The 27,097-nt window shown below is 41.9% G+C and overlaps 1 protein-coding gene across 1 annotated transcript; it reads left to right on the plus strand.

Moving 5' to 3' along the window:
• Nucleotides 1-3,561: 3,561 nt before the first annotated feature.
• Nucleotides 3,562-12,346, plus strand: LOC121176593 (protein FAM180A). Its single transcript, XM_041030683.1, has 3 exons — nucleotides 3,562-3,824; nucleotides 11,061-11,158; nucleotides 11,554-12,346. The coding sequence occupies exons 1-3, from the start codon at nucleotides 3,749-3,751 to the stop codon at nucleotides 11,881-11,883; spliced, it is 504 nt and encodes a 167-aa protein (XP_040886617.1). The 5' UTR covers nucleotides 3,562-3,748; the 3' UTR covers nucleotides 11,884-12,346.
• The last annotated feature ends 14,751 nt before the right edge of the window (nucleotides 12,347-27,097 follow it).

Below are 27,097 nucleotides of genomic sequence, written 5' to 3' on the forward strand. Positions count from 1 at the left end.
AGATGAGCCTTGATGAAATTGTTTGCAGAGGTGTGATGGACAGTTGAGGTAATTATTCTGCTTGAGGTATGATGATTAGGCATTGTGGTTGAACACTCACACACTCGGTACTTTGTTGAGTTGTTTTGATGCATGATGTGCCTCCTGCCAGCCAGGTAGAGATGTGCTAGACAGCCTATTCTCACACCGGCCTCTCTTGTTGTGACGGCTGCCACGCTGCCACTAACTATGGTCAATCAATAGATGTTAGTTTTAAACTTTCAAAGAGTTCAATTCCAACTGTTGGCAAACTTTTTCTCAGTTTTCTCCGTCTCTGTCCAACTTTCTGCAGGACAAAGAAGTCCTAAGTCTCCTCATCATACTATATACATTTCTCTTTCACCCAAGAACAAACTCTTTTACTATGAAAGACTTGATGAAGGCAGAAAGCTTTTCTGCAGAACTTTGGTTGGGGATTAAAAATAATTAAAAAGTCCAGACTCCTAAATACCTTGGCTTGGTTTTACACAGACAGCAGAAGTGAACTGCAGTATGGAAACAGTATTGTACATGCTACTCATAGTTCATCGTTGGAGGTTTTCCTCCAGGAAGGAAGTGTTTTACATCCAGTACATTCAGTCTCTGCTCGGAGTCTGCGGGCTTCAGTTCCTGCAGACTGTCATAAACAATAATCAGTTTATTATCATGTGGCGTTAACTTTAAGCTTTCAGTCAAAACACTCTCCGTGAGTCACAGTGCCTCGGCTGGAAAGAAGAACAGAACCCAAGCGGTACAAATCTCAGCATTTTCTATATTTGTGCAATCAGGTCAGGTGTTTCCTTATTATCACGACTCACAGCATTGTAGGATGAAACTGCAGCTGCAGACTTTTTGTGCGATGGCAATTTGACTATTAAGCAAGCCTCATGCAAGTTCAGATGTACAGTGGCCTCATATCCATTTGCATATTTGAGGCATTCCAGTGATTTACAGCATAGAAGCAATTAAACTAAAGGATGTCTCGAGGGTCCCCACCTGGTTTGAACCCAAACAACCCTTTTGATCTCTGTTAAGTGGCTGCATTCATATTGCCAGACCTTATCTGAATAGAATTCAATTATTTCTGAATTCATGCAGCATCACCAAAAGAGTTGGGGCACAGGAGCAATCACTGCAGGATCTTGGATAAGTTGGGTAGTTGTGGATCGCTCAGGATGTGTGTTATAACACTGCCCCCTCATGGTCACAACAGGAAAAGTTTTTTTTTTTTTTTTTTGGTAGTATATCAGTGTGGACTGTGTTTATAACCTCACACACACTCAGGGGGTAAGCACCATTTTTCTTGTTGTACAGTAGTTGAGTCTCTGCACCCGCAGGCAAACACAGAAGACAAGAGCTTCAGAAAAGAACGTTTCTGGCGTCTGTTTCGCCCTTCAGATGCCATCTGCCTTCGCCTTATGTGTTACTCATGTGAATCACATGCAGGCAAGAATTACAGCTTGTCTGCTGAGGCGTGCCTGCAGCTCCCTCATCCATGTAAATGTGTTTTGTGTTCCACAAGCTACAAAAAAAAAAAAAAAAAAAGGAAGGGCATCATACCTTGGGTGCCCATCTGCTACGAGCAAATATTTAATCAAACATATGGAAGCAGTATAAGAAAATGACATAAATTAAATACATCTGGCACTGTGTAATCAAACCTTTGAATGTCACTAGATTAACAAGATTAGATTTTATGTCTCCTAATCAAGCAGACAGAGACATGTTCTGCTGTTTTACACTGTAAAATTCCTCCACTCCTGCTCCTCGCTTTATTTACCAGCATCGGATTAAAATGGAGCACATGAATGCAGCACTGCTGGCAACTTTTTCACACGGAGACATCAAATCGTTCTAAGAGTATCCAGATAAACAGAGTTACTGCTCCCACATGTCCACTCAATATTTTTATCGCCGCTGAAATGAAATGGGAGCACCACTCGTCTCGTGCTACCGTTTATGATTGCATATTGTGACTTGAGCCGCTGATGCTGATGCTTTTGTCGACAGTGGATGTCGGGTTGACAAAGCTTAGCAGCTTTCCATTCAAAAAGTGGACGACAACTGCTCACAAATACCAGACTTCATTGTTTATTTCCACAGCACAGTACTGATAAGAAAAAGTGGGCTCTTATCAGCGCCGCATTGTGAGGATAAACATTTAAGTTTGATATCTGCAGCCTCTGTGTGAATAATTAATTGTTGCTCTCTAATCTACTGATTGGGCCTGAGTGCCTTTCTTTTTTATTTTACACAAGACCATCAGTGGAACATTATCTGTGTTTTATTTCAGCAGATGCACCCTCAGAGGCTGAGCCAAGAAATCAAACCAACTGAAATCCATTGCACCTACACATTCTTTTATATGCTTTGGCACCAGAACAGGGACTGTGTGTTTATTGCACATATTCTGTGACAACAAAGAGCAGAAGAGGCTGTGGAGGAGAGCGTATAAAGACGGGGGGGGGAGTCTTGACAGCCTTGAATCAAGATGCTCTGAGCGATCCTCACGTCGTTGTTGATGTTGGCTGTCGACACGTAGCTGCTTGCCTCCGTCTGTGTCAGTCTGGGTTTCATTGTCGTCTGGTTGCCGCACGCTACCTGCAGTCAAACGAGCCTTTTAAGTCAGGACTCACGATGCAGGATTTCAGTTAATTAACTTTGAATTTAAGAGCACAACTGCAAGGGCGATGTCAAAATTCAATAAAGAGCAAGGTCAGCGTAGGAGGGAGAAAGATGTGACTCCCGTTTTATTTTGTGATTGAACTGAACACATTAAAGGAAACATTAGGGTTGTTGTTTTTTTACAATCTGGATCTTGTTTTTGTGGGTTTGGCCACAGCTTCAGTTCAGATATTATAACACAGTAATCAAGTTAATTGCAGAGATCTGGGAATACAGTTGCATTGCTGAAAATAAGCCCAGTGGGGCAAGAAACAGTCATGACCCACAGGTTTTATACAAAGTTCAGTTTAGCCAAACTTATTTAAAGGAAGATCATGAACAAATATTGACTGTAGCCAGGACAGATACTGAGGTCATGAGTCCAGTTACCCACACCAGCCCCCCTGCAACCCCATATCTTAGCAGCTAACCAGCAGCTACACTGTGTTATGTGATGTGATTTTTGTACCTTTAACCAGAATTTGGTTAAAGGTACAAAAATCCTTGATAATGAGGTTTAATCAAGTCAGAAAAGACTGTTCATCTGTTGCCAGCTCTGGCTTGGTTCTGGCTCATGGGAGGGCCATAATGCTGGGTCAATCAGTCAGTAAGTTGTTCAGAAAGCTAGTTATCCAATCAGTTGGAGAGTCACTCAGCGACTGAAACAGCCAGCCAGTAGCTACGAGAAAAGTCCAGCCAAGAGGGCTGGACTCCCCAAATCCTGATGATTTCCAGATGAGAGCCCAGACTGCTTGGCCTGAGAGGAGAACACACACACCGAAAAAAAAAAGAGAAAGAGGAAGAGTGAGAGAAAATGGAGGGAGGGAGGGAGGGAGGGAGGAGGGAGGAGGGAACAGGAAAATGAATACAGTGAATGAGGCGGTGATTCTCCACATCAAACCACTGCATGTCAGATGCTGAAACTCAACCATCAGGTTGTTTTCATCCACCTGTGTGATGTTCGTTTATGACTGTGACTGCATCCCGTGAGAGACAACGAGCTCGACAAGAGGGGAGTGTGCGTGCAGAGTTTGTGTGAGCAGACCTGTGTGTGAGGATAGTCAACATGATGCAGTGCTGGGCGCTACTCACCTTTGTTTACCTGTCCATCTACCTGGCAGCCACTCAGCACCACAGGAAAGGTAAGTGGACCTGAACTCACCTGCTCCATGAACATATTTTCTTTCAGAGGCCACACCGTCCACCATCGTGTAAAAAGCTGATGTACAAACAGAGTATCTCTTGCACACAAATGTTTTTGCATCCTCGTTTAAAACTTACACGTCTATTAGAAAACAGAAATGAACAATAATGACGGTTTATTCTTGGTGCATGTCTGTGCCTCTGTGAAAGAATGTGTTTATCTTCTGATGAAACTGGGAACATTGCGACATGAAGGACATCAAAAGATCATTTTCCAGTGAAAAGTGACTGGCCTGTTGTTTCTGGCTCCACTCACTGAGGAAATTCCTCTCTGAATACTGACATAGCTTCAAAATTTTTGGAGAAGTCACATGATGCTAAAACCTGCTACAGGCTCATGGCCACTGACAGGATTTTAGAAACACTGAGGTTTCTAATCACTTTGAGGAAGCTGAAAACTAAAGATATTCTTTTAATTTGAATTTTATTTCTATTTAATTAATTCAAGTGTTCTATTGTTAATTTGTATCTTTATTTATAATCGTTTAAAAATATTTGTGGGTTCCATTCTTTAGTCTAAGAGCTTGACAGGAACTTTGTTGTTGTCTTTATTTTTAAAATGTTTTTTGTTTGTTTGTTTGTTTGTTTGTTTTCATGACCACTGCTCCAACAGTAGAACAAGCTGCAAACACAACACTGACGTATTATCACCTTAGAAACCTACAAGTTAGAGAACACATTAGCAAACAGCCGCCTAAATATAAATCTGGCAGACACAAAGAAACATTAGCATTCTTATGGAGTCATGTTTCAGGCCACATGATGAATTTTAGGGCCAGTATTCACTTTATTCACCTCTGCTGTGGTCTCCACCAGCTAGTTGCAAACTTAGTCTGTTTGCTGTGTGGTGCTGAGTAGGTAGTGTACGACGGGTTTTTAGATTTTTCTTTTTCTTTTTTTTTTTTTTGCTGAAAACTCCTGGACACTGGATTCATGAGAGCTGTGAGTTCCAAAGCAGTTAATGCTGCAGGCCATAAAAACCAAAACAATGAGCTGGAAGATGCTAGAAAGCTTCATGGAGCTGAGGGGAACTGCAGGGTTGGGTAATAATTCTCTGTGGGTTCATCACTACAGCCGATTTCTCTTGTATCATCATAAATCTTTCATGTCAAGGTGATTGCAATGGTCTAACTCATGCAAAGCCCAAGGATCCTCCTTTAGTCACTGTGAAAAATAGCCCCTGGAAGGTGAATGGAAACCCATAGAAACTGTATATACTGAATGTGACCTTTCTCCAGTATCTCCAGTTACCACCAGTGGCCCCAGTGTTCCAATATCCACAGTGTCAAATCTCATCTTCCTCTGGAAATACCAAGTATCTTTATTGCAGCTTAGCTTCTCATAGACTGGGCTCTCAGTGGGAGTGTTGATGGTGAAGCATATGCCTCCATTGTAAACAGTATCTGTGTTGCTGGAATATTGTGGTTTGGATTTTAACAGTCATTTGGAGGTGAACTGAAATGCTAAGCAGATGATGAGCAGCCATTGCAGCTAAGATATTATTCTCTCCTGTGTCCTTTTCACCCCCTTTTTGCTGTGTGCCAGAGGGAGCCGGACGTCCATTTTGTTTTTGTTTGTTTTTCCCTTTCCTACCCTCTCTCTCTCTCTCTCTCTCTCTCTCTCTCTCTCTCTCTCTCTCTCTCTCTCTCTCTCTCTCTCTCTCTCTCTCTCTCTCTCTCTGTGTCTCTCATCAAGACATCCCTCCAGCCAGGAGTACCATTTACCCCTCCTAATTAATGGATCTTTGTTGTTCCCTCATCTCCTTGCAAGCAGTTAGCGGGAGATTACAAGTTCCCTGCCTGTGCATAATGACACTGGGGGAAGCCTGCACTGATTGTTCGGAGCATTGGAGGAGGGAGGGGAAGCAGGACGGATGAACAGGCTTTGAGCGAGCAGCAGGGAAAGCTGAGACGCTGTGAAGAAGGACATCTATATTAAACATTCAACCTGAAAATGAGAAGACTAATCAGCTGAAACACATTCATTGTCTTATGTTTGTCACTCTGCATTAATATGTTAAAACTTCTATCTCTTTAAATCTACTTCCTCGTGGAGCTGCATAATGTTTTGAATGTGCGTCCATGGCCCATAAAGTGTCTCCAGTTGTGAACTGTGTATTTAAGCTTTTATTATTTCTTTGAGATGAGTATTCAGCTGCCTAACAGCCTGGGGAGGAAGCTATTACACGTCCCGGAGGTGTTGGCTTTCATGCTCTTACATCGCCTCCTGGACAGCAGAGGGACAAACAATCTGAGGATGGGGTGAGAAGAGTCCCTCACAAAGCTGGTGGCTTTCCCACAGGAATCTCTCCTGATAAATGTCCCCCAACAGAGGGGACAGGGACTCCGAATATTCTCTGCGCTGTCCTCTCTATCTTTTGCAGGGTCTTGCTATCGGCTGTGTTGCAATTCCCATACCAGATGATGATGCAGCTGCTCAGGACACTTTCAACAGTGCCCCAGAATGTAGAATGTAGTGAGGATTAGTGATGGTAGCCTTGTTGCTTGCTTCAGCTTTCCAGGGGAATACAGCACATTCAAGTTTAAGTAAAATAATGGATCCTACATTAAAGAGAGAAGTCTCAGCTTTAATTTGAGCAGGTTGCATCAATATAGAAGGAACTGAGGAACTGAGAAACTGAGAAATAGCACTTTTAACACATAATGCTCAAATTGGAAGGGTTCAAAAGCAACTGGACACTTCACTTCAGGCAGCACTACTCAGTGTTTCTTAGGCAGCTGTGTGTCGTTTAAACATTAGAGTTGCTATTTAGACTGAGGAAGAGTCGACATGAGGAGTAAAGAAGACAATAATAAGACTGAAAGGGTTAAAAACAAAAAGCTATCACAGGTATCAATGTTAGCTGGAGTACATGTTTGCTTGTCAACGATCGAGAGGAGGCTTTGTGACCACAACTTCAGAGGATTCACGACAAGATTGCAAACCCTTGGCAAGCCTCAAAAACTGAAGTTCACAAAAACATCTAAAAAGACACCAGCAGGGTTCTGGAACAAAGTTCTACTGCCAGATGAAACCAAAATCAACATCTGTTGAAGTGATGGAAAGAGGAAAGTGTGGAGAGAAAAAAAAGGAAACAGCTCATGATCCAAAGCCACCACCTCATCTGACAAACATGGTCCTGGTTCTGATTCGGCTCAGGCACGTGAGGCTGCCAGTGGAACTGGTGCTTTGTTATTTACTGAGGATTTTACTGCTATTGGAAGCAATAGGATGAATGTAGAGGTGTACAGGAGCATCGTCACAGTCACCTGATCTCAATCCAACTGAGCAGGGACACTCCACAACAAGCAAGAGCTGAAGGTGGAAGGGGGAAGCCACAAAGTGTCTGCTGATGTCCATGGTTCGAAGGATTTCCCACAAAATTTTAAAGACGATAACTGTGTTTGATTTCACTATGCAATAAAACGGCTGTATCTCCCACACAGTTCTTTCTATATTGATGTAAACCTCCTCAAACTGAATGTGAAGCCCAGAACAACTGTCCAAGCACTTTTGGTCTGGACTGTACGTCCTCTGCTGAGCACTTTGAGTGTGAAATTCATGCTCGATATAGCGCCCTGAAAAATTCCCACAATGGATCAGAAAAAGTAGTACCACCCATGCAACTCTATACTTGTCAGCGAAGACACAAAATGACAATAGTTCATTCATTCAATTATGTGAAATCTCACTTCACGGCTCATCGTAGAGAAAATTAGTGAGTTCTGATTATACAGGGAGAAGTGAATGTACGAACAAAGGAGTGATTCCAGACACAGCCAGTAATTTTCACGTCCTTCCAGAGCTCGCTGTTCCCTCCCTGCCCTTCATTGGCTCTTAGCTTTTCCAACCCTTATCATCACCTGACCTCCACGCCCACCTGTGCACCTGTTTCCAATCCCTTCATCCGCTCCTCACTATATATACCCGCCCTCCTTTTCCCCTCTGTTTCCTGACAGATTGTCTGTTGTGTAATTCAGCCTTAGCTTCCCAGTCTCTTTGTTCCTGCCTGCTTGTTGCCAAGCGTTTTAAACTTTGCTTTTAGCTTCCCTGTTTGCCTCTAAGTCATGCATCTGAGGCTTCTAGTACCTGTTTTACTTTGCTATTTCAAACATGCAAGATTCAACTGGTTCTTTTCCAAGCAGGCATTTTAGCTTTCTAAATGTTAAAAGATGTATGACCTGCTTCTGTGTCTACAGAAATCTTGATCCAACCACGTGAGCATTTACCAGCAATAACCTTTTTATTCCAAACTGCTGTTGCTGCTCTTGGAAACATAAACCAGTCACTTTCCCGCATGTCGAAGGACTATTGTGTTACAGCAAACAGTGACAGAGAGTTGTGGAAAACTTTTATGTAAATTGCAGATTATTAATTTTAAATGTAAATCAGCACTGGGTTGGCCTCCAAGCTGTCATTTCCCCGCAGCTCCTCCATCCATTAACAACATAATCCTTGTTCTAATGAGCACACTTTCCCCTGGGTGTGGCTTTGTTTACATTGACAATGCCCCACTGAAGCTGTACCCTATCAGTCGCATGGGCATTACATTTGGTAGTAACTCACTCAATGAGGAGTGTAAATTTTCCCCAGAAAGTTCCGATGCTCTCATAGCTGCACATTGACAATCAGTGTAGCGTCTAGGGAAATGTTTTCAGTACTGTTCCTCTGTGTTTCCGGGTGGATAAAGAGAGTTTTGAAGTTTTTTTTTAAGGCTGATTCTGAACTTTTTAGAGCCAAATATATTTTAAAACATAAAAGAATAGTAATGCACTTGTTTGCTCTCTTGCAGAGAGTTAGATAAGAAAAACAATACGACTCTGTCTGCACGGTAACTAGTTGGAGCCAGGACACTGTTAGCATAAAGACCGGAAGCACAGAGCAAAACAGGAGTCAATAAAAGATCCTCGATTACATTTTTACAGGCTGATAGCTGTCCCCTCCGTTTCCAGTCTCTCTGCTAAGCTATGCTAATTGGCTGCTGTGGCTTCATATCAAGCAGACAGGCATTAGAGTGGTATCGATCTTGTCATCTGACTCTCGGCAAGAAAGGGAATAAGGGTACTTTCTAAAAGAGTTCAATTCAGTTCATATTTATACTGTGAAAAACACTGGTCAAACATAGATACATACATAAAGTAGGTGGGGTTGAACTCCTGCCCTCAGTATTTCAAAAACCCTGGCTATATCTCTGCTTGGACGGGGCCAGTTGAAGAGGTGAAATGTTTGAGATAATATGCTTACGATTACTCGGATGCACCAAACTGGCTGGCTTTTTGAACACTGGAACACTGAGCTCCAGATTGCCTTTACGTTCTGAATGGTGGCTGGATTGCGAAAGCAGAGCCAGAGCTGAGACTGGCAGTCACCCAAGCAGGAAGCAGGTACACAGGGAGATCAGCCAGTGCATGTGGCTTTGGCTGGCCTCACAAATTCTATAAAGCTAAATGTATCAGGCCGGCGAGGCTGTGGGCAGCGGGGCTGATCATTACTGCAGAATTGGCGAGGCAGCACACCGTAGATGCTGCTGCAGGGTAGAGGGAGGATTTGATCCAAACTCAGATGAAGCCCAGTGTTTATACTGTATACCTCATTAAGATCTGTGTGTGTGATCTGTGTGTTGGCTTACACGCCGAGCCAAGCACTGGATGGCAACAGAATATGTGAAGCACTGGAAAAAGGGAGCGAGATGTCTGGAGAAGCTCAGAGGAAGTTTTACCTTACTTCACTATCCCGTGAATCCCCTTTCAGCTCAAATTAAATTTGCTTTTCACTTCAGTCTCCTGAAGCAGTGTCACCAAATTGTTCTTGGAGTCTCAGACAACAGAGGGAATCATAACATGAGCATATTTTAACAGTATTGAAGTGGGAAATGTGGATACTCTGCACCCTTGTGTGACCCTTCCACTTTTTAAAAAATTTTTATTCCAGCCTTGTTTAGACTTGACCTCCCAAAGACTTTTTAGTACCAGTGGGAATATCTGCTCACTGTTGCACAGGTCTGTTTTGCAAAACTGAGAATAAAAATATGGTGTTAGACACGGCTACACCCTGATTTTATTAAGAATTTGGAGAATTTAGCCCTTATCTTACTTTTGCATGTTGAAGCTAGTGAGCCAAAAGATAAGGTAAAGTTTTAAGTTTTTTCTGTGCTTCCTGCTGTAAAAAGTCCTTTAAGTAAAAGTAACATAGGAATACATATAGTAGGTATTTATTTATATCCAAAATATATTTGTCATACTGTAATTTGATCCAGTGATTCTGGGTGAAACTATACTACATTTAATTAAAGCTGCACTAAACTTTTTTAATTAACAATGGCTCAGATGGCTATATGTAACGTGAAATAGCTCACTGAACCTGCAGAGAGTTATCATCCTTGTCAGCAGTTCCCCTCAAATCTATGGAGCGTTTTAGTTTGGGTTTTTTGGTTTTATGAGCCGCAAATTGGTTCACTCTCACTGCTTTGATTAGCCTCTTTTCCAGGCGCAGCGGGCAGATGTGTTCAGCAAAAAATCAGGGGTTGGTGGAGTTAAAGGGAGAGTGAATACTGGACCTGCATTCATCAGGTGGCAAGAAACATGAAAACTAACGCTAATGTAGCTCCATGTCTATGTCCGTTATTTGAGTAAATGTACTTAGTTACTTTCCACCTCTGGATAAGAGGTGTGTGTCTGTGTGTGTCCATGTGAAATTGCCCCTGGTTATCACATCCAGTAAAATATGGATTTCGTGGTATTTTATCATAGAGATGCGGCAGCAGCAACTGTTTCCATTAGCTTAGAGCCAGGGGTCTCATTCCAGCCCTATCTGGACACCTCAGATTATGGGGCTGCTGGTCTGCGACACACATGGACTCACTCTTTGAAATCTGACCAAATGAGGTCAGGTACACCTGCCCTAGTGTTAGCGCAGATATCTCACCTCTGCATGCGCTGGCCGCTGCCACTTGCAAAAATGTGAGCATCTGTGGCTCGGGTCGAAGACCAATTACCCTCCGCGCAGCTGGAGCCAGATCCTCTCCCACCTGCATAATATTTGAGCAGTAATGAATCTGTGTTTACTCAACCTCTGGCCCACCCACATGCATGCCACATTCAATAATGTGGTGCCTGATTTCTGGCATCGGAGAGAGATCCTCTAATCCGATTTCCTCTTCTTCTCATATGTTCTAGCTCTGTATCCATCTGCTTATAGAATAAAGCGTGGGACATTTTCGCTGATCAACCCCACGTTCCAGGGCTCGGTGGAGGACGTCAACCTGCTTTTTGAGGTCAGTTTAGAGGAGTTGAAATGGTTCATGACTCATGACTCTGAAAACCAATTTAAATATGCTGAGAATGCACACAGAAACTTTCCAAATCAAACATTTGTGGTCCATATTCAACTTCTGAAAGCTCCGGGCTGAAAAAATAAAAATGAAAACACTGTGTACCCTTGCTAATCATTAGCAGAAAAGTGAAATATGTGTTTACCCGAAGTCTTCCCAACATTGGAGAACAACATTTATTAATAACTTATGTCTTATAGATGAAGTAAATAGTTTTTGGTATAGGTGGTGTTTTGGTAACACAGAGCCTAATTAGCTTATTAGTTACTTATCTAGTTGGTTTGCAGTGTAAATGTATTGTTAGTGAGTATTTTTCATAATATATCTCTGTCTCCCAGATTCTACTGGCTGGATTGCAGATAGAAGGTGAAGAACACACCATGCTGATCCCAGATGAGGAGCTGGCCTCCCTGAGGAGCGTGCAGAAGCTAGAGGTCATCTGTGACGACGTCCTGCCCAAGGGGCTCTCCGACATCCGCCGCCTGACAGCACAGCTCGCCCAGCGCCGGCAGCCCCTGAGCTGGCAGGACTTCGAGAGGACGGTGTTGACCCTGGTGTACACCACTCAGACACTGGCTCGACTCGGCAACCAGCAGCAGAGACAGGCGTGGACGGACGCTGTGATCCAGCTGTTCAAAGCCATTCAAAAGGACCTCATATCATCTTGAGGAAAAATCAGAGGATGTCATTTTTTTTTAAAAGGTCTTTTTGTTGCAGATGTGTGTAATTATCCAGAGCCCATTCAACATGTGACATTGTGTGACATTACAGTCCTTGACTTAGGCTGATTTCCCAGTTTCATGTATAGTCTACATATTAACTGTATTCAGTATGGACTGTTGTACTACTTGGTATAGTTCACTTTTTTTTTTAAATAATAAAAAAAAAAACAAGAACTAACTCAAGGTCCACTCACAAGCTCTGCAAAAGTTAGTATGTGAACCCTGAGTTAAGATTTTTGTGTTTTTGTTAAACATCCCTGTCCAAGAATGAATTTTCATGCTCAAGAGAACAATACTGTTTTACTGTTACTGTTTTTTGCTTTACTGTTTTGTAGTAACAGGAAATGATGTGAACTGTCAGCCATACTTCAACCCTGAAACGCCACTGCAGATTAAACTTCACAACTTTCAAAGCTTTAATCCTTTTTTGATTTGTTGTCTGCAATCCGCTTGAAATGTCCTCACCACCACCTACAGTTTAATTTCTTTAGATGTTTGCTGCTCCATTTCCAAAGTGTTGTGGGACAATTGTGTCCCACAAAACACATATCACAATGAGCCTTTTTTTATCTACAGTAGATCCACAGGTTTCAAGTCATTTGATTTAATTGTCGAGCTCCTCTCAGCACCTGAAGGTGGGTTCATTTTTCACTTTCATCTGATGGTGCCTGTGATGCAGTGTGTTCGATCTTACTCATTTGTTCATTGTGTGGAAATTAGATAAAACCAGCAGAGTATCTGAGCTCCACTGAGCCACATATTTGTGCCATGGCCTCATTCCTTAAGCGAGTCCCAGTAAACTTCCACATGCTTTCTTAACAAGCACTGTGGCAGCGACCGGATATACGTCACGCAGGCAGGCACTTGTCTGCTTGCAAATACTGCAAGTGTGGGTATAGTGGCTTAGTTTGCACACTGACTTTTGTAATTGTACTGATCTTTGACCTCCTTTAAAATGAAAAAATATGATAAATCAAAATAGAAACATTACATTAGGTTGCCAGCTCCATCCAGAGTCACCTCCACCCCCATGTGCTGGCTGTTTGATGTCATCAGATCACTTTAGGCATTAAATGCTCTGTCTTGAAAAAACTGCTCAGCTCATTTGATTTAGCAGTAAAAGCCCTTTGCATGAAAACCACAGATTTGTACTTAAGAGTCTGTGTACATCAATACGTCCGATTGCTCATTTGATTGCTCACTGTAAAATGTTTGATAGATGTTTGCTTCAAAGCTAACCATTTCCCCACTCATGTTGGGAAATAGGTACTTGCCGTAATAGGCTTTTCGAGCGGTTCACTCATCTTGAAGTAGAGAGAAAGTATATATCTGGTTTGTGTTGTTTTCCCTCCTTGATTCAATTGGTTTTACATTCGCTTAGTAATTTGGTTCAATTCCAGCTTTTATGCTCACATCCAGCTTTGGGAAGGTTGATCTCCCAGTGTTTGTCATTTCCAGCGACCAGATGCATTTTCCCCACAGCATTTAATTTCTGAAGATGTGCATGATCATCACAGGATTCTTTCTTTCTGTCTTTTTGTAGGATTTTCAGACTCTTTCTCAGCATGTCAGCATTCACCCGATGCCGTAGCTACTGGCGCTGACTCGGGAGGACTGATTGATGAGGAGGTGAAGACTGTAGTGCATGAATTTCCTTCCAAGACTGAGGATAAGCCTTCACTCTGTGCACCGCTCTAACGATGATGATGATGAGTTTTGGGATGTTTCTGGCCACTACTTGACAGAGCGTAAAGAAGCCGGGATATTGAAGAAAACAGTACAGCTCAGGATTTTATTGCTGGTATTGAGTCTGACAGCACTGAGTTTCATTAAAGCATTCCCACACTAAGAGCCTCTGTGTTCCATGAATTATATTCTCAGATTGTAATGCCCTCATAGTTTTGGGTGGTATTGTTATTCGCTTCGGGTACGAAGCACAAAAAAATGAAGTCAAATTCTTGTAACAATATATGTGTGAGGGTTGAGTTAGGCCTAGAGGCCTAATTCAGGTTTGTAACTCCACCCAGGAATGGGTGGGGATAGATAGGCCTACCTTTAAAAAGCCAGGTGAGGGTGCAGCACTTCCTTTGTCTGAGGCCTCCTGCTAGCTGTGCTTTGGTGTGTGTGCAGATCTTTGTAGTCCTGTGAGCTTGTAGGCTGTGGATGCTCAAGAGGTAGGCTGTGGCTAAATTACACTTAGCTCTTTCCCTGTGCTCCTTAGTAATATGTGTTTGTGTCTGACAGGAAGACTGAGGAGTGCACCTGGTTGAGCTTTGACCACAGAACCAGACAGAGCCAGGGGATTCCATAGTAGGCCCCCCCACATCCTTAAGTATGTAACTTATTTAAAGGCAGTGTAGTGGGGCTATGTCCTATATATGTATGAACACACATTTTTTTAAATAGTGCTTGTCACTTTTACAGGCCCAGATCCAGACTGCTGCTTTGCCTGAGCGGTTCTTTTATTGATCGAATGTCTCCGCTTCACCTGTTGTTTTTATTCTTTATATAAGCCTTGTCTCCTAGTGGGCACCTGGTGAGCACATGGTGTAAGTATTAGCTGAACGCGATAGCATCTCCCCACAGTGAGGACTCTACCTTTGTTTTAAGCTTTTATTATAGTGGTTGGTTGGTGCTATTTAGGCTTTTTTTTTTTTTTAAATCTTGTAGAATAAAAGCTATCAATTGCACTACCTGAGTGCTTTTGTTCTTTTAGGCCTCTTAGCCCTCACTCCCCCTGTTTTAATCATCTTGATTTAAATAAACTAATTATTTGTTTTAATGCATGTCTGCCGCTCTTCAGTCAGTCCGTAGTAGTCAGTTATATTGCCTTGAGGTTCATGATTTTAACTCCTCAGGCCTCTCTACATTCTGAGTCGAGTCACATGTGTATGAAACTGTCCACTCCACAGAGTTAATTTGTTGAACTTGCTTTAAGAATTTAAGATGCTTGCTGCAGATTTTGTTATAGGTTTAGTGCAGATGAGCGTCTTTAAAGGCTGAGCTGTATAAATGTGTAAAAGTCAATTATGAAGGTGTTATATTGTGCAATATATGCTAAGCCAGTCATTTAATTTTGCTCTATATCTATATTTAATTTGCAAGATATTTGTGGTATGCAGCCCCGTTTGTACAGTCTGCACATTAACTGCCTTAAAGTTTTAAAATTACTCATTAACTGCACCTCTTCTCTTTATCTCCATCTCCCCCTCTGTGATTATGGAGCAGATTTAATAAGAAAAATTAGGCTTTAACCTGGATTATTGACTTATCAGTGTCCTTCATGATATACGAGCCTCTAATATTTTTATCCATTTAGTATATTATCCCAAAATGTCATGCATAACCCTCGGCAGCATGAAGCATGTTGAGAGAGCAGCACCATGTGGCTGCAGACAGAACTGCTGTCTCATGAAGCTCCAGCTGAAGCTTCACGTCCTTTTAAAGTTTGCATAACTTTGCTATCTAATACCTTCATTTCTGCCTATGTATGAAATTTCTGCAATATTATTGAGAGGAATAAAAATGTCTTTTGTGCCATTTCCCATGAATAAGTTCTCATCATTAACCGTACCATCTCCACATTAGGACATAATATCATGTGGTGCAATATAAACTGTCCTGACTCAAAAGATGAAGAGGTTTATTAAGTGATCACTTTTTTTATATGGAAGAATAACAGTATTTCATAATAAATCATTTACCAATGTAAACGATGTACCAGTTCTTACATATATTGCAAGTAAAGGAGCAAATAAAGCTCTATAAATAAGATATTGTGTTAGAAAGGCTCCCTTTAACACACAATTTCTGTTTTCAAAAATCATCCAAACATCAGAAATCATTAGACATTTAACTGAAACACATAACCCTGAAATTATTATACAATGAGCAACACAACATAAAATGAGCTTCATGTTCTTTCTGTCCTCCCTAACATGATAAACAAAGACTTTCCTCTACAGAGAGACCATTAAACCTGTCTGTTTTATGTAATTTAACTGAAACAAGTATTTCTACTGTGCTTGTTTTTATGAAACAATATATTTGTAATTTACCTTGTGTCTCTGTGTCAACGTCATCAATTATCAGCTCAACATGCTCACTAGGTGGCAGCATTTCCAAACCCGACTCTCTGTTGGATCCTCACCCATGTTATCAGGCATGATCTTGTCATTTGTTATGGATTTGTGCAGACATTGTGAGCAATTATGGCTCAAAAATGGACTTATGGTAATAATACAACATGTAATTGTGATACTCTTTCCTTACTCTCTGTGTTAAGTCCACATTGTGCAGACGTGCATGCTGTTAGACGTCATTCAGAGCTCTTGAACTCATTACAGCATAGCTTTGTTATGCTGACACAAAATGTGGGCTGCCGCAGGACACGGAGAGAGCAGCAACGTGGCATTTGTAATTTGATTTCTTTTTTCTCTCATATTTGGGGTGCGTTTGTGTTTGAGGTGGCTTAATTGGAGCTGAATCTTGTCAACACTGGAATGTGTCTTTCCTGGTGGAAATATGTCGTGATCACCTCCAGCTGAACACCCGGTTGTTTCAACTCGAGCTTATCAGCTGCATATGTTTTCCCCACAGCTGTCAAGCATATTTTCATGCTTCAGATCTCACTCCACCGGCAGAGAGGGACTGATGAGACATCACAATGTGTCACATTTATATACACCATGCCTTTCTGCACCAAACTAAACAACTCAATGCCTTAACCATGTGACTTATAAATGACCGCACGGCAGCCTGCCATAAGAAAACCTCTGGAAGATTCAGTGGATTTTTCCCCTGTCTGCCGGTCAGATGACTTGCAGTATAACTTGGCGTCGTCTCTCAGGATATTATGAGAAAGTAAGTCAGGATTTAGATCTCAGGCAAGAAACACTGCAGCTACACCATTAAAAACATTCCTCTGGCAAAAGTCAGCAGCAGCCCATACATGGCAGAATCTCTCCTTTGAAGATCCTCTGACAAAATACATTCGTGTGGAAAATGTCGTTTTTTTGTAGTTTTTTTAAATCACTGTCATTACAAACAGGAATAAAAGACTGAATCAAGGCTGCGACTTAAGAACTCCAGATGTAAGATCTACGTGTTGGGAGGTCATTTATGAGCCACAGCCGCAAACAGGGTGAGATCATCAGGTACCTGTCAGCCAGCGCAGTGCCACTGTCTTGAGTGGGTGATTTTGCTGTTTTCTTGCATGGCTAACACCAGTTTAACTGACAGCACCTTGCCTGGTCTGGACCGTGGATTAAAATAATGCTGTCTTAAAGTCATGGTTGTGCAGCTTCTAAGGATTTTAGCATTATAGCTGTTCATCAGTTGAAACCACAACTCGAGAAACAAGTCACGGTCATTCTGGCAGCCCTGTTGTTCAAATGTGGCTAATGTGGCGTGTATAATAGTAGTTGAGCCAAGCAGAGAGATGGTGCCAGCTGGGGAAGCTGCAGAGGGGCTGGACGGATGGATGGATAGATGATGCATGGATGGATGGATGGACAGAGGTGGGATGCGTTTGTGAGGGAGTGGAATATCTCACTGTGTAAGAGAGCCAATTACACAGAGTGAGCGAGGGCATGCAGCCGGCTCAAAACAGCCTCCTGCTCTCTCCGGCTTCCAGGAATCAACACGGTATTTCACAAAAATATCACAACAGCTGGGTCACTCAGTCAGGGGAAATCACAGAGCATTACTGAAACAGAGGAAACAGTTTGGTGTGGATTATTGTTGTCCTGATACACTTGGAGTCTGGATTAAAATTATCAATGTTTCTGTCGATATCTTGTTCAGTTATCTCATTCAAATAATACAAGAGAAGCCAAAGCAGTTCTCACAACAATTCCTGTTCTGAGATACTTTTCAGCTTTCCCACCAAATAGATTTGTTAGGCATAGTTTTGATAAGGAAATGGGAGAAAGCTGGCAGACCATGGGATGGAGGAGAAAGCACTCGCACCCTCCCAAATGCTTATCGGACACTGTTATGAGGAGGTGCAGGATTCACATGGGAGTTGTGGTATGCTGTGTTTCAGCACAGTTCCCTGGGTTCCCTAATTTGATTTAGCTTGGTGCGGTCCAGCCACAGGTGGAGTCGCCTCTGACGGTCCATGAAAGCCTGATAATGATTGATCATGCTGCTGAGTGCGGATGACGTCCTTGGCGAGATAATGACAGTGTCTTATCTCACAGAGATAAGACACTGTCATTTAGAGGATGGAATATGTCTTAATCATACAATCAGTCTACATGAGGATTGCTTTAAAACTGCACTGATCAAGTTCTGATTACATGTCATGTGAAAGTGGTTTCCTCGTTTAGCAGACAGCTGTTACTTCCCTCCAAAACAGGACTAACAGTGAAAATGCAGCCATGTCTGCTTAATGTCAGCTGTTTGCTGCCATTATAAAGGAATAATATGTCAATTTTGTGCTCACAGTTTGTTCTGCTGCCTCCAAGTGGCCAAAAAAATTATTAATACTGCTTTGAATTAAGCCCCAGCTGTATTCACTAGATCACAGCAGAAGAGTGGAAGAGTCTTATCTTTCCCTCTTGCAGTAAACAGCATTGTACCTGCTTGGCAGAGGGCCAGGGCAGCAGTAAATTCACATTTTAACTCGTCACCGTTGTGTTGGCCGTGACAAACAGCGTTTTCCGTGTCATGTTTTCCACATTGTACTTTGCCATGTCGTTCACTGAAGACATATAGGATTAACAGAAGCAATTTAAACAGAGAAGGATGACAACAGAACATCATATTCTGGATCAGATTTGCTTCAGATGAGTGTGTGTTGTCTAATAAGGGTCTGCAGATTGAGTCAAATGTCGTGCTAAAATCCGAGGCTTGCTAATGAAATGCTTTGGCAGATGGTGAACGGAGTAAGTTCCCAAATCACTGCAGTTCAAAGTTTCCTTGACCCTAACAACCCTGTAACTGAAAGACTGATGATCCTCAGCACTGCATCACATAACCACTAAGCCATTTTATTCCTTATTCGTCGTAACAGAATCCTTGTGTGTTAGCTCCGTGTGGCCACGTCGGCTGGCATGCTTTTGATATAAACCCTCATATAAAGTTTCACAGCACTGTGATGTTCAAAACTGTGGGCTGCAGAAAAGCCGTAGCCAGACTTATCCTTGCAGCGATTTCTGAAACTAAGTGTGGGCCAAAGATAGACCCTGGCGGGACTCCGTGGAACCAGATACTGCCTGTTTGAGTAATGAGTAAACAACTCGTGGGTATAATTGATCATGTGAACACAGTGAAACATTTGATTTCCTCTTTAGAAAATGAATGTTTGTTGATATTCAGCCTCGCTTCTGTTGAACTCCATGATCGGTGGTAAGTGATACAGCTACAGCAGGTGGCTGAGACTCACACACTTGACTGTAAATGAATTCAACTCAACACAGCCCGGCTCTCTGGCACATGTCCCTGTTTAGAGAAGAATGAATCATTAAGTGACTCTGAGGATCTGCGGTCTGCCAGCTTTGTTTTAACTGCAGCCATCTTGGTTTGCTTTTAATGGACATTGTGCTTTAGCAAAAACATGCTCAGGAAACGAAGCATCAGAATGGGGCATAGCAGTGTTTGTTTCTTAGAAAGTAAATCATGAAATGCAGTGTATTTGACTCTGTGTGTGTGTGTGTGTGTGTGTGTGTGTGTGTGTGTGTGTGTGTGTGTGTGTGTGTGTGTGAAGACTCCAGCTCTGGCCAAATCACCAGAGGCCGCCTGCCTGCCCCATTATGTGTTTGGTGTCAAACTGACTGTGAAGAAGTGCACAGGGCCCCTGGGAGTCATATACCAACCGCTCACTCACACTTTGCCTGCACTCTCATTTCTCCACACAGTCTGATTTGTTTATCATCTGTATACACTCTAGAGGTATAACAAACTGTGCTGGCAAATGTCCTTGTCCTCACCCTGGACTTTCACTGTTAAAATACAGTATGTCATCGCTTCCACTCCCTGCATCATCCCAACTGTTTGGCTTTGTTCTGCTCTGCAGAAAGGAAACATGTTTATGAGGAACAAATGATAGAAAGCAAAGACAACAGAGATTCATTGGCCTCCAGTTGCAATTTACAACAGTCCAATTTGAAGAAACAGATGTGTGTAGTCGCAAAGTGGCTCTGCAGATGCTTTCAGTTTGGAAGCTGGACAGCAAAACTACAGTCACCACACAGCAGACAAACACTTGCTCCGAAATGTGGGACTGAGCATTCATTGGTTTTTTTTTTTCAGAACTCCATTCAGTGTCACAGTGAGTGAACAGGTGGGATCTTTTCTACCAGAGGAATCTATAATTCACGTTTAATGAGCTCAGGAATGTTTTGCTTGTGGGCATTTCTTTAAAACACTAGCATATATGATCAAATTCCTCCAGAGCTGTCGTCTGCTCTCCCACAGAAGCCAACCAACTTTACCCAGGAAATCCTTGTCTGGCTGAGCTGCCAGATTTACATTGCCGTTTTAAAGATTCTGCTGAGTCCAGAACACATGAAACACAGGCACATGCTTCTCATCTGTGTTTCACTGGCCAAGAATACTTTGCATATAATCAAACAAAAACAACAAAAGCAGAACTATTTAAATTAGCCGCCTGAATAATCAACACAAGTTTGTTTTTAGATCTGACCTCAAAGAGTATGTACTTCATTTACATTCTTTTTCAATGAGCTCTAATACTGAGTATGGCTGGCTCTCTGGGGCTAAGACCAATGTATGCAAAAATGTACAATCAATACTGATCTGCCAATATGGCTACTACTGTATGTAGATTAATTGTGCAGGTCTTGGCCTAAAAACAGTGACCTCCATAAAAAAAATTATAAATAAATCATATTACAGAATTTGACGGTTCTTAGTATTATTATTTACACTAACAATAAATAATAATGAAACTAAAAGCTGCATCATCAAAACATAACCTACAATAATTTGGGTCAAGCCTTTTGTGACTGATCCTTTCAGCCCAGCTCAGTGTTCTCATAGCAAATCTGCAGTATGTGAGTTTGCTGACTGACGTGCACTGATGCTACAGGGTGTGTCATTAGGTCCTGAATATGGAGGTCCCAGCAAAGTGACCGCTCTCCTGCTGTAAGGATGGACCCACTTGTGGCAGATGGATGTCCAACCCAATCTGGTATTGAGACAAAAATGTCCACCCCACATCCCCCCTGGGAAAAGGAGTCCACAGGTTAATACTGGCCTAATCAATCAGAGCCCTGAAAAGAATTACCTGTGAGTATTCCTGATCCTTCACTCAGCTAATTAGCACTATTCATCTGCTTGGGGTGGAGACGGTCCCATGGCACTCACAGGGTGGAACTAATTAAACATCTTGGCTCTATATGGCCCCTCGCTGCTGGCCTCCTCCTCTTTTCCTAAAGCCTGGGACACTCCCTGGGGGTTGGGCAGAGCAGTTCTTTTGGTCTGGAGATGTGTACTGGGTTTGCTTATTGATCTGGACCTGAAGTCATCCTCTCTTGAATGTTTAGATGTCTGTAGGGGGTCACCCTGCAGAAGTAATCAAGAAAACGGGGAGTGACAGGTCACAGACCTCATTGTAATTGAACTGTTGTGAGGCAGACAAAACAACAAACAGCTCAAAGTGATATAGTGAGAGGAGGGGCAGGGCAGAGTTGGGTGATATTTCCATACTTTAATCATTTGTTTTTCACTGGTAAGCAACGATGGTTGCTGGAATTGTACATTGAGGGGTTGATGGATGATGGAGAATTTAAGTGAACACACATTGTGCCTGAGTGTGTTTGTTTGCTCCAGTTTTTTTGTATATCCTCCAAGTTCCAAATGAGTTCCAAATTTTGCCCCCTGTTCACATGTGTTTATGATCCTTGTGATGGCCTGATTGTTCGCTGTAATGATCAAGCAAGGCTGACCTTGGACACAGCATCAGCCCCTAACAAATGCGAATGAAGTCATAGCTATATCCTCCTTCTACAATATAATCTTCTCTCCATGCAATTGCAGTTTCAGGCTTGGGAGGTATTACAGGTATTACACTCAGCAGTGTGAGTGATTCAAATCAGAACTGATAAGAAAAGTGGAAAATTTGATTTCCAACAGTTAAAAATGCTGCATTATCTTCACGGCGCGGTACCACTCTGGCAGAGGAAACAAGTGAATGTCTGGCTGTAATGAAAAAATTGTCTCAACCCACAATGATTTGGTAGATCCTGTTGCTGGATCTATAATTCTCCTGGAGGACAGTACTTTTTGAAAGCACTATAAATTACCTTTATGTAAACTGAGATTACTTTTCCTCATCTGAACTGAAAGAGGGAATAGACTTGTCAATAGTTCAGTTTTCCTGGTTATTTAAAAGCACAGTCTAGTTCCAGCAAGCAAAGCAGTAACAATAATTAAAGGCAGCAGTTATTCAGATGACCGTCTTACCACTAATCCTGAGCGTATTGATTAAACTGTCTGAGCCTCAATCAGTGTGTAACTCAGGGTTTGATTGGTCTGGTCTTTGGAGGCCTCCAGATTTAAATCAAGGCACAAATAAATAACAGGCGCTGAAGCAATGAACCGTGTTAATAAAGCATGTCAGCCACCTGCATGACTTCATTCAGTGCAAACAGCACATCCTATTGTTTATACTTTACTGAAATCTCTCCAGCACCAACAGAAAAGAAGACTTCACATGGCAGATTAGACGAAAAACAGAAAAGAAACGTCAGAAAGGTAAAGCTGCATTTGTTGTTTTTGTTGTTAAACAAGCTGAATTGTGTGGTTGAACTTAGACATAGCTAAGCTTTGAGCCAAATGCTAGCATACGTATGTTAGCATTACACCAACGACGGTGCTAATGTTAACATGCTAATGTTTAGCAGGTGTAGTGTTTGTAATGCTCACTGTCTTAGTTTAGTGTCTTAGCACACTAATGTTTGCCATTTAACACTAAGTACTGCTGAGCCTGATGGGAATGGCATCAGTTTTACAAACTGAATTACTGGACAAACTGAAAATCAGATGATGAATGTGTGCACAAGTTCATCCAATAGTTACAGCGAATGTGTTACTGAACAGCTGCACATGTACACACTTTGAACTAAGGTTAAAAAATGTCAACCCAAGAAGAAACTAAATGGACAAAGTAGAGTTTTTCCACAGTAATTTGTGACGTAACTCTGAGGCAATGTTACGTTTCAGCACTCTGAGCTAATGCAGTGTCTGCAGAGTGTATATGTAAGCTCACTGCTAAAAACATCATCCATCACGATGACTAACATCAGGGCCAATTGTGGCTCTTTACAATGAATTAAAGCTAATTGAATTCCACTATGCTGATGACAGAATGCTCTCAGACGTTGATTTATCTTATGATTAGTCATGCTCGTCAGCTGACCCCTGACCTCAGGAAGCATATAAAACAGCAGGAAGTTTACACAAGCCCCAATTTATAAGTGATGGGTGACACAGGACCAATACGCCCTCCCTGTTTCTGCCATCCAGGCACTCTAATCTGATAAATGGGTCTTTGTTTCATGTGAATTTGTACCATATGTGGATGTAGGTCTGCACAATAAATCAATATCTCTGTTTTGTCTATGTATTTATTGAGAACAGTCATAAGATAAGTCATGACTTATGATGTATATGACATTATTAATCATGTGAATTATTAAAAGTGAACAATTTATTTTTTCAAACTAGAAGAACATACAAATAAATTAGGTTGGGCAAACTTTATATTCATGGTGTCTAGGAATGGAATTTGCTTGTGAATATAGATGAGATTAATGTCCAGGAAAAGCAAAACCGAAATATTACAATGAAGTGGAAAACAAGACACAATTTTTGGAAGGTCAGTATATCTGGCAACACATTGTGTTTACAGTGGAACCTCATTGTGCTTCCAGAGTAAAAACAGCTGTATGAAATCACTTTTTACCCGGTAATGATACAGCTAACACGTTGTTAAATTCAACATCTGCTGAGTATTAAACAGTCTTCTATCCATCCTTAAAGCTGTAACACAAGATATTAGTAGATTCTGGATTTGGTATTGTTGAAAGAGGGCTTTTTTTTTTTTCTTTTTGATGTTTCAGAGGAAGTGCGAGAGTGAAGTGGTGGCTTTTTATTTTCTTTTTGTGGCGGGCTTGCATAGTGTTCAATAAAAAAGAGCATCAGGAGTTACAAGGCCAGGACATACTGAAACCATGACCTACAAGCTGAGACATAATTTGAACCTCCTCTTGTTCTATGTGCTTACTTTCACAGGTGAATGGCTTTGGTGGGTGTCAGGGGGATAGCTGGTAGAGGTGAATGGCAGGCGAAGGTGAATGGAAGAAAGCAAGCAGCTCCTCTGGGACCGAATCATTTGAGGTGGGTATCTGGAAACTGAAGGTTCATGGTTCATGGTGAGTGGTTGCCAGGACTGCAGGTCCGCAGTGAAGTCTTAGGTGTCTCAAAGGGTTTGCAGTCACCTTCCAGTTCTAAGACATGGGAACTGACATCATGCATCTGTGTCTAATGCCAGGGTCGGGTAAGGGATACAACTTGACCCTTGGCCTTTGGTGAAATTCAGCCATTCGTCATGCATTGCTGGATCAGGGGCTCCAGCTCCTGGCACATCTGTTCATAATGCAGGTAGCGTGTGGGGGCTGTGGCTTCCATGAATCCGAACAATCTGCTGATGTATAGATATTGACGGTAGTTGAGCCATGTGCTTTTAAAGGGAGACCCTGGCTCTCAGCCTAATGAGGCTGTACATCCTTAGAGTTTTAGCCACTCTGAGACAGATAGTACTCACCTTTGAACTTTGAGAAATCCCCAAAAAATCCTGACTAAATGCGTTGAGAGATGCCAATACATCGAGAGGGTTATTTTGGTTCGTAGATGCTCAAAGAACCCATCCATCCTCGCACTTCAAACAATGCCACGATTGCTGCAAACTGTCCCATTTAGCTGTCTGCTGGTGTTTAAAATGATTGTGAGAAGGAGCCTTCAGGGAACTCCAGATGTTTACATTGTCTGAGATAGATGATGCTAGGTCTCCTGAGCTTAAACACCTTGTACATGTTACTTTAATACTTTTAGTTTGGATGAGTGTAAAGTACTGTACTCTCACAGTGTTGGTCAAATCTGAATCAAGGCTTTTAATATCGTAATGGACTGGGTGGCATGTTAAGATTTTACTGTTCTGTAATGAGAGTCGCCCAGGTCTTGGTCTTTTCCTTCTTCTTTGCATTCTCATCCTCTGTGTTTTGACTTGTCCGGAGAGTTGCAGCAACAGCAGAAAAATCTGCATCTTCTCCAATTCCCGACCCGGTCAGAGAGGTCAACCTCTGATTGACACCAGCTCGGTGACAGACAGGTGACCTCTGACCTTTAATGAAGGCTCAATCGGACAATCATGACCATTCAGAATTGACACTGACATGATCTCCTTAAAGCTGGGAACGCCCACAGAATATATATTGCCATCAACCGCATTGAACACAGTGGAAACTATTGAGTGACCTTGTGGCTCTGAGACGATTCAAGGGAGGAAAAAACCCCCATGGAGATCCCCTGATTGAAATTCCTGTGGAGGAGCTGCGTGGACATCTAAAGTCACAGCAGTGATCCACAGTGACAGGAAATTACAGCAATTCAGATGAAGATAAAAAACAAATATCAGTCCCCCCCTCGAGCAGACTTTTATCTCTGTCTCCATCCTAGACTATCTGCTTAAGACATGTAAATTGTGATAAATTGCTCTGAGGAGGAATGTGCTTGTTGCAACAGGCTTTTTGTTTTCTTTTTGAAGATTTTCTCCAATTGGTATGTTGTATGTCATCGCTATCAATCACTGAGAGTGTTTACTGTCAAAGAAATCACTGTAGATCTTATCACAGTCTTGATTCACTGGCCAAATCAGCCACAGTGCTGATCTTAGAGTTAAACTGGAGGTTATACCAACATGACATGACAGAGCTCAAAGACAACTAAGTAAAATAAAAGTAAGTAAAAACTTTTCCTATCTGCTGATTCTGCTCTGGTTCAAACAGTAAGGTACATGTTAGTTTTATTCATTATACTTTTACACTCACTTGTTTTTCTACTTGAAGATAAATCCCAAGCAATATACAGCTGTAGGAAGCATGTTGAGTAGTATTTTCACCGTAAAAAAAAAGAAAAAGATGGACACAGCGACAATTCAGGGAAATGAGGGATGAAATTCAATAATGTGCAGCAGAAGGCACAGTAACGAGATGGGAACTAGCATGGCAAGTTAATGAGCTGTAGCTGACAGGCCAAAATGGATTCGCCTCCGTGATGATGATGTTGAACGAGAATGCAAAGCTCGGTGGGTGGAAGTATCTTGGGTGTAGCATAATGTACCATTTTTTCTGCACAATCTTCTAGTCTGTCTTTGTCTCGGTGGCGTGCTCATCATTAAAATAACTTATTTAGCTGATAGCATCTGCTGAGTGGCTGTGTGTTTGCACTATGAAAAGCAGTCTTTCACTATAAGGAGCATGGAGGGATGCAGGGAATTAAATGGCTTTGTGTATCTGGAGATTAACCCATCCCACATTTACATGAAAAATGTTGTGCTTGAAACACATTTATAATCAGTTTGCATTTTCTTAAATGAAGGAGGTTTTGTTATCAGCTTAGAAAACAAAGCAGAGCACACCAATTCTCTTTAAGAGTAAATAGAAGAATGAGCTCATTTTCAGAACAGATATTATACATATTTATATGTACTCTTTGGTGAAAAGCAGGAGTTACAGTGGCCTTTTTTCCTGCTCTTGGGGAAACATTTTTTCTCAAGCAGAAACAGATTCACCAGACAGCTCACCTGTGCTCAATTTTGATCACACACACAGTAAATAATTGTAAAAGGCCTCACTATCTATCATCACAGCACTGAGCAAAATCAGCTACTGTATTTTCCAAAATCAAAGAGGCCATGTCTTCAGTCTGGATGAATCCACATCAACATGGCTGGACCAGATGTTCTCCATACCTCACTGACATATGCTCAAAAACCTGAAATGGTATCCAACACTTTCAGCCTTCTAAGTACCCAGTTTCTCTGGCCACTACCTTTGTACTAGTACTCTCACTGCAGCTTACCAGCAGCTAGTGGCCTATCATTCTTACAACCTCACCACCCTCCAGCAATTCC

The sequence above is a fragment of the Toxotes jaculatrix genome, chromosome 22 (assembly GCF_017976425.1).
Source record: "Toxotes jaculatrix isolate fToxJac2 chromosome 22, fToxJac2.pri, whole genome shotgun sequence".
Classification (NCBI taxonomy): domain Eukaryota; kingdom Metazoa; phylum Chordata; class Actinopteri; family Toxotidae; genus Toxotes; species Toxotes jaculatrix.

Coding starts and splice junctions, on each gene's coding strand:
- LOC121176593 (XM_041030683.1), top strand. CDS start 3,749: ATGATGCAGTGCTGGGCGCTACTCACCTTTGTTTACCTGTCCATCTAC. Junction 3,825..11,060: donor CACTCAGCACCACAGGAAAG/GTAAGTGGACCT, acceptor CATATGTTCTAG/CTCTGTATCCATCTGCTTAT. Junction 11,159..11,553: donor ACGTCAACCTGCTTTTTGAG/GTCAGTTTAGAG, acceptor TCTGTCTCCCAG/ATTCTACTGGCTGGATTGCA.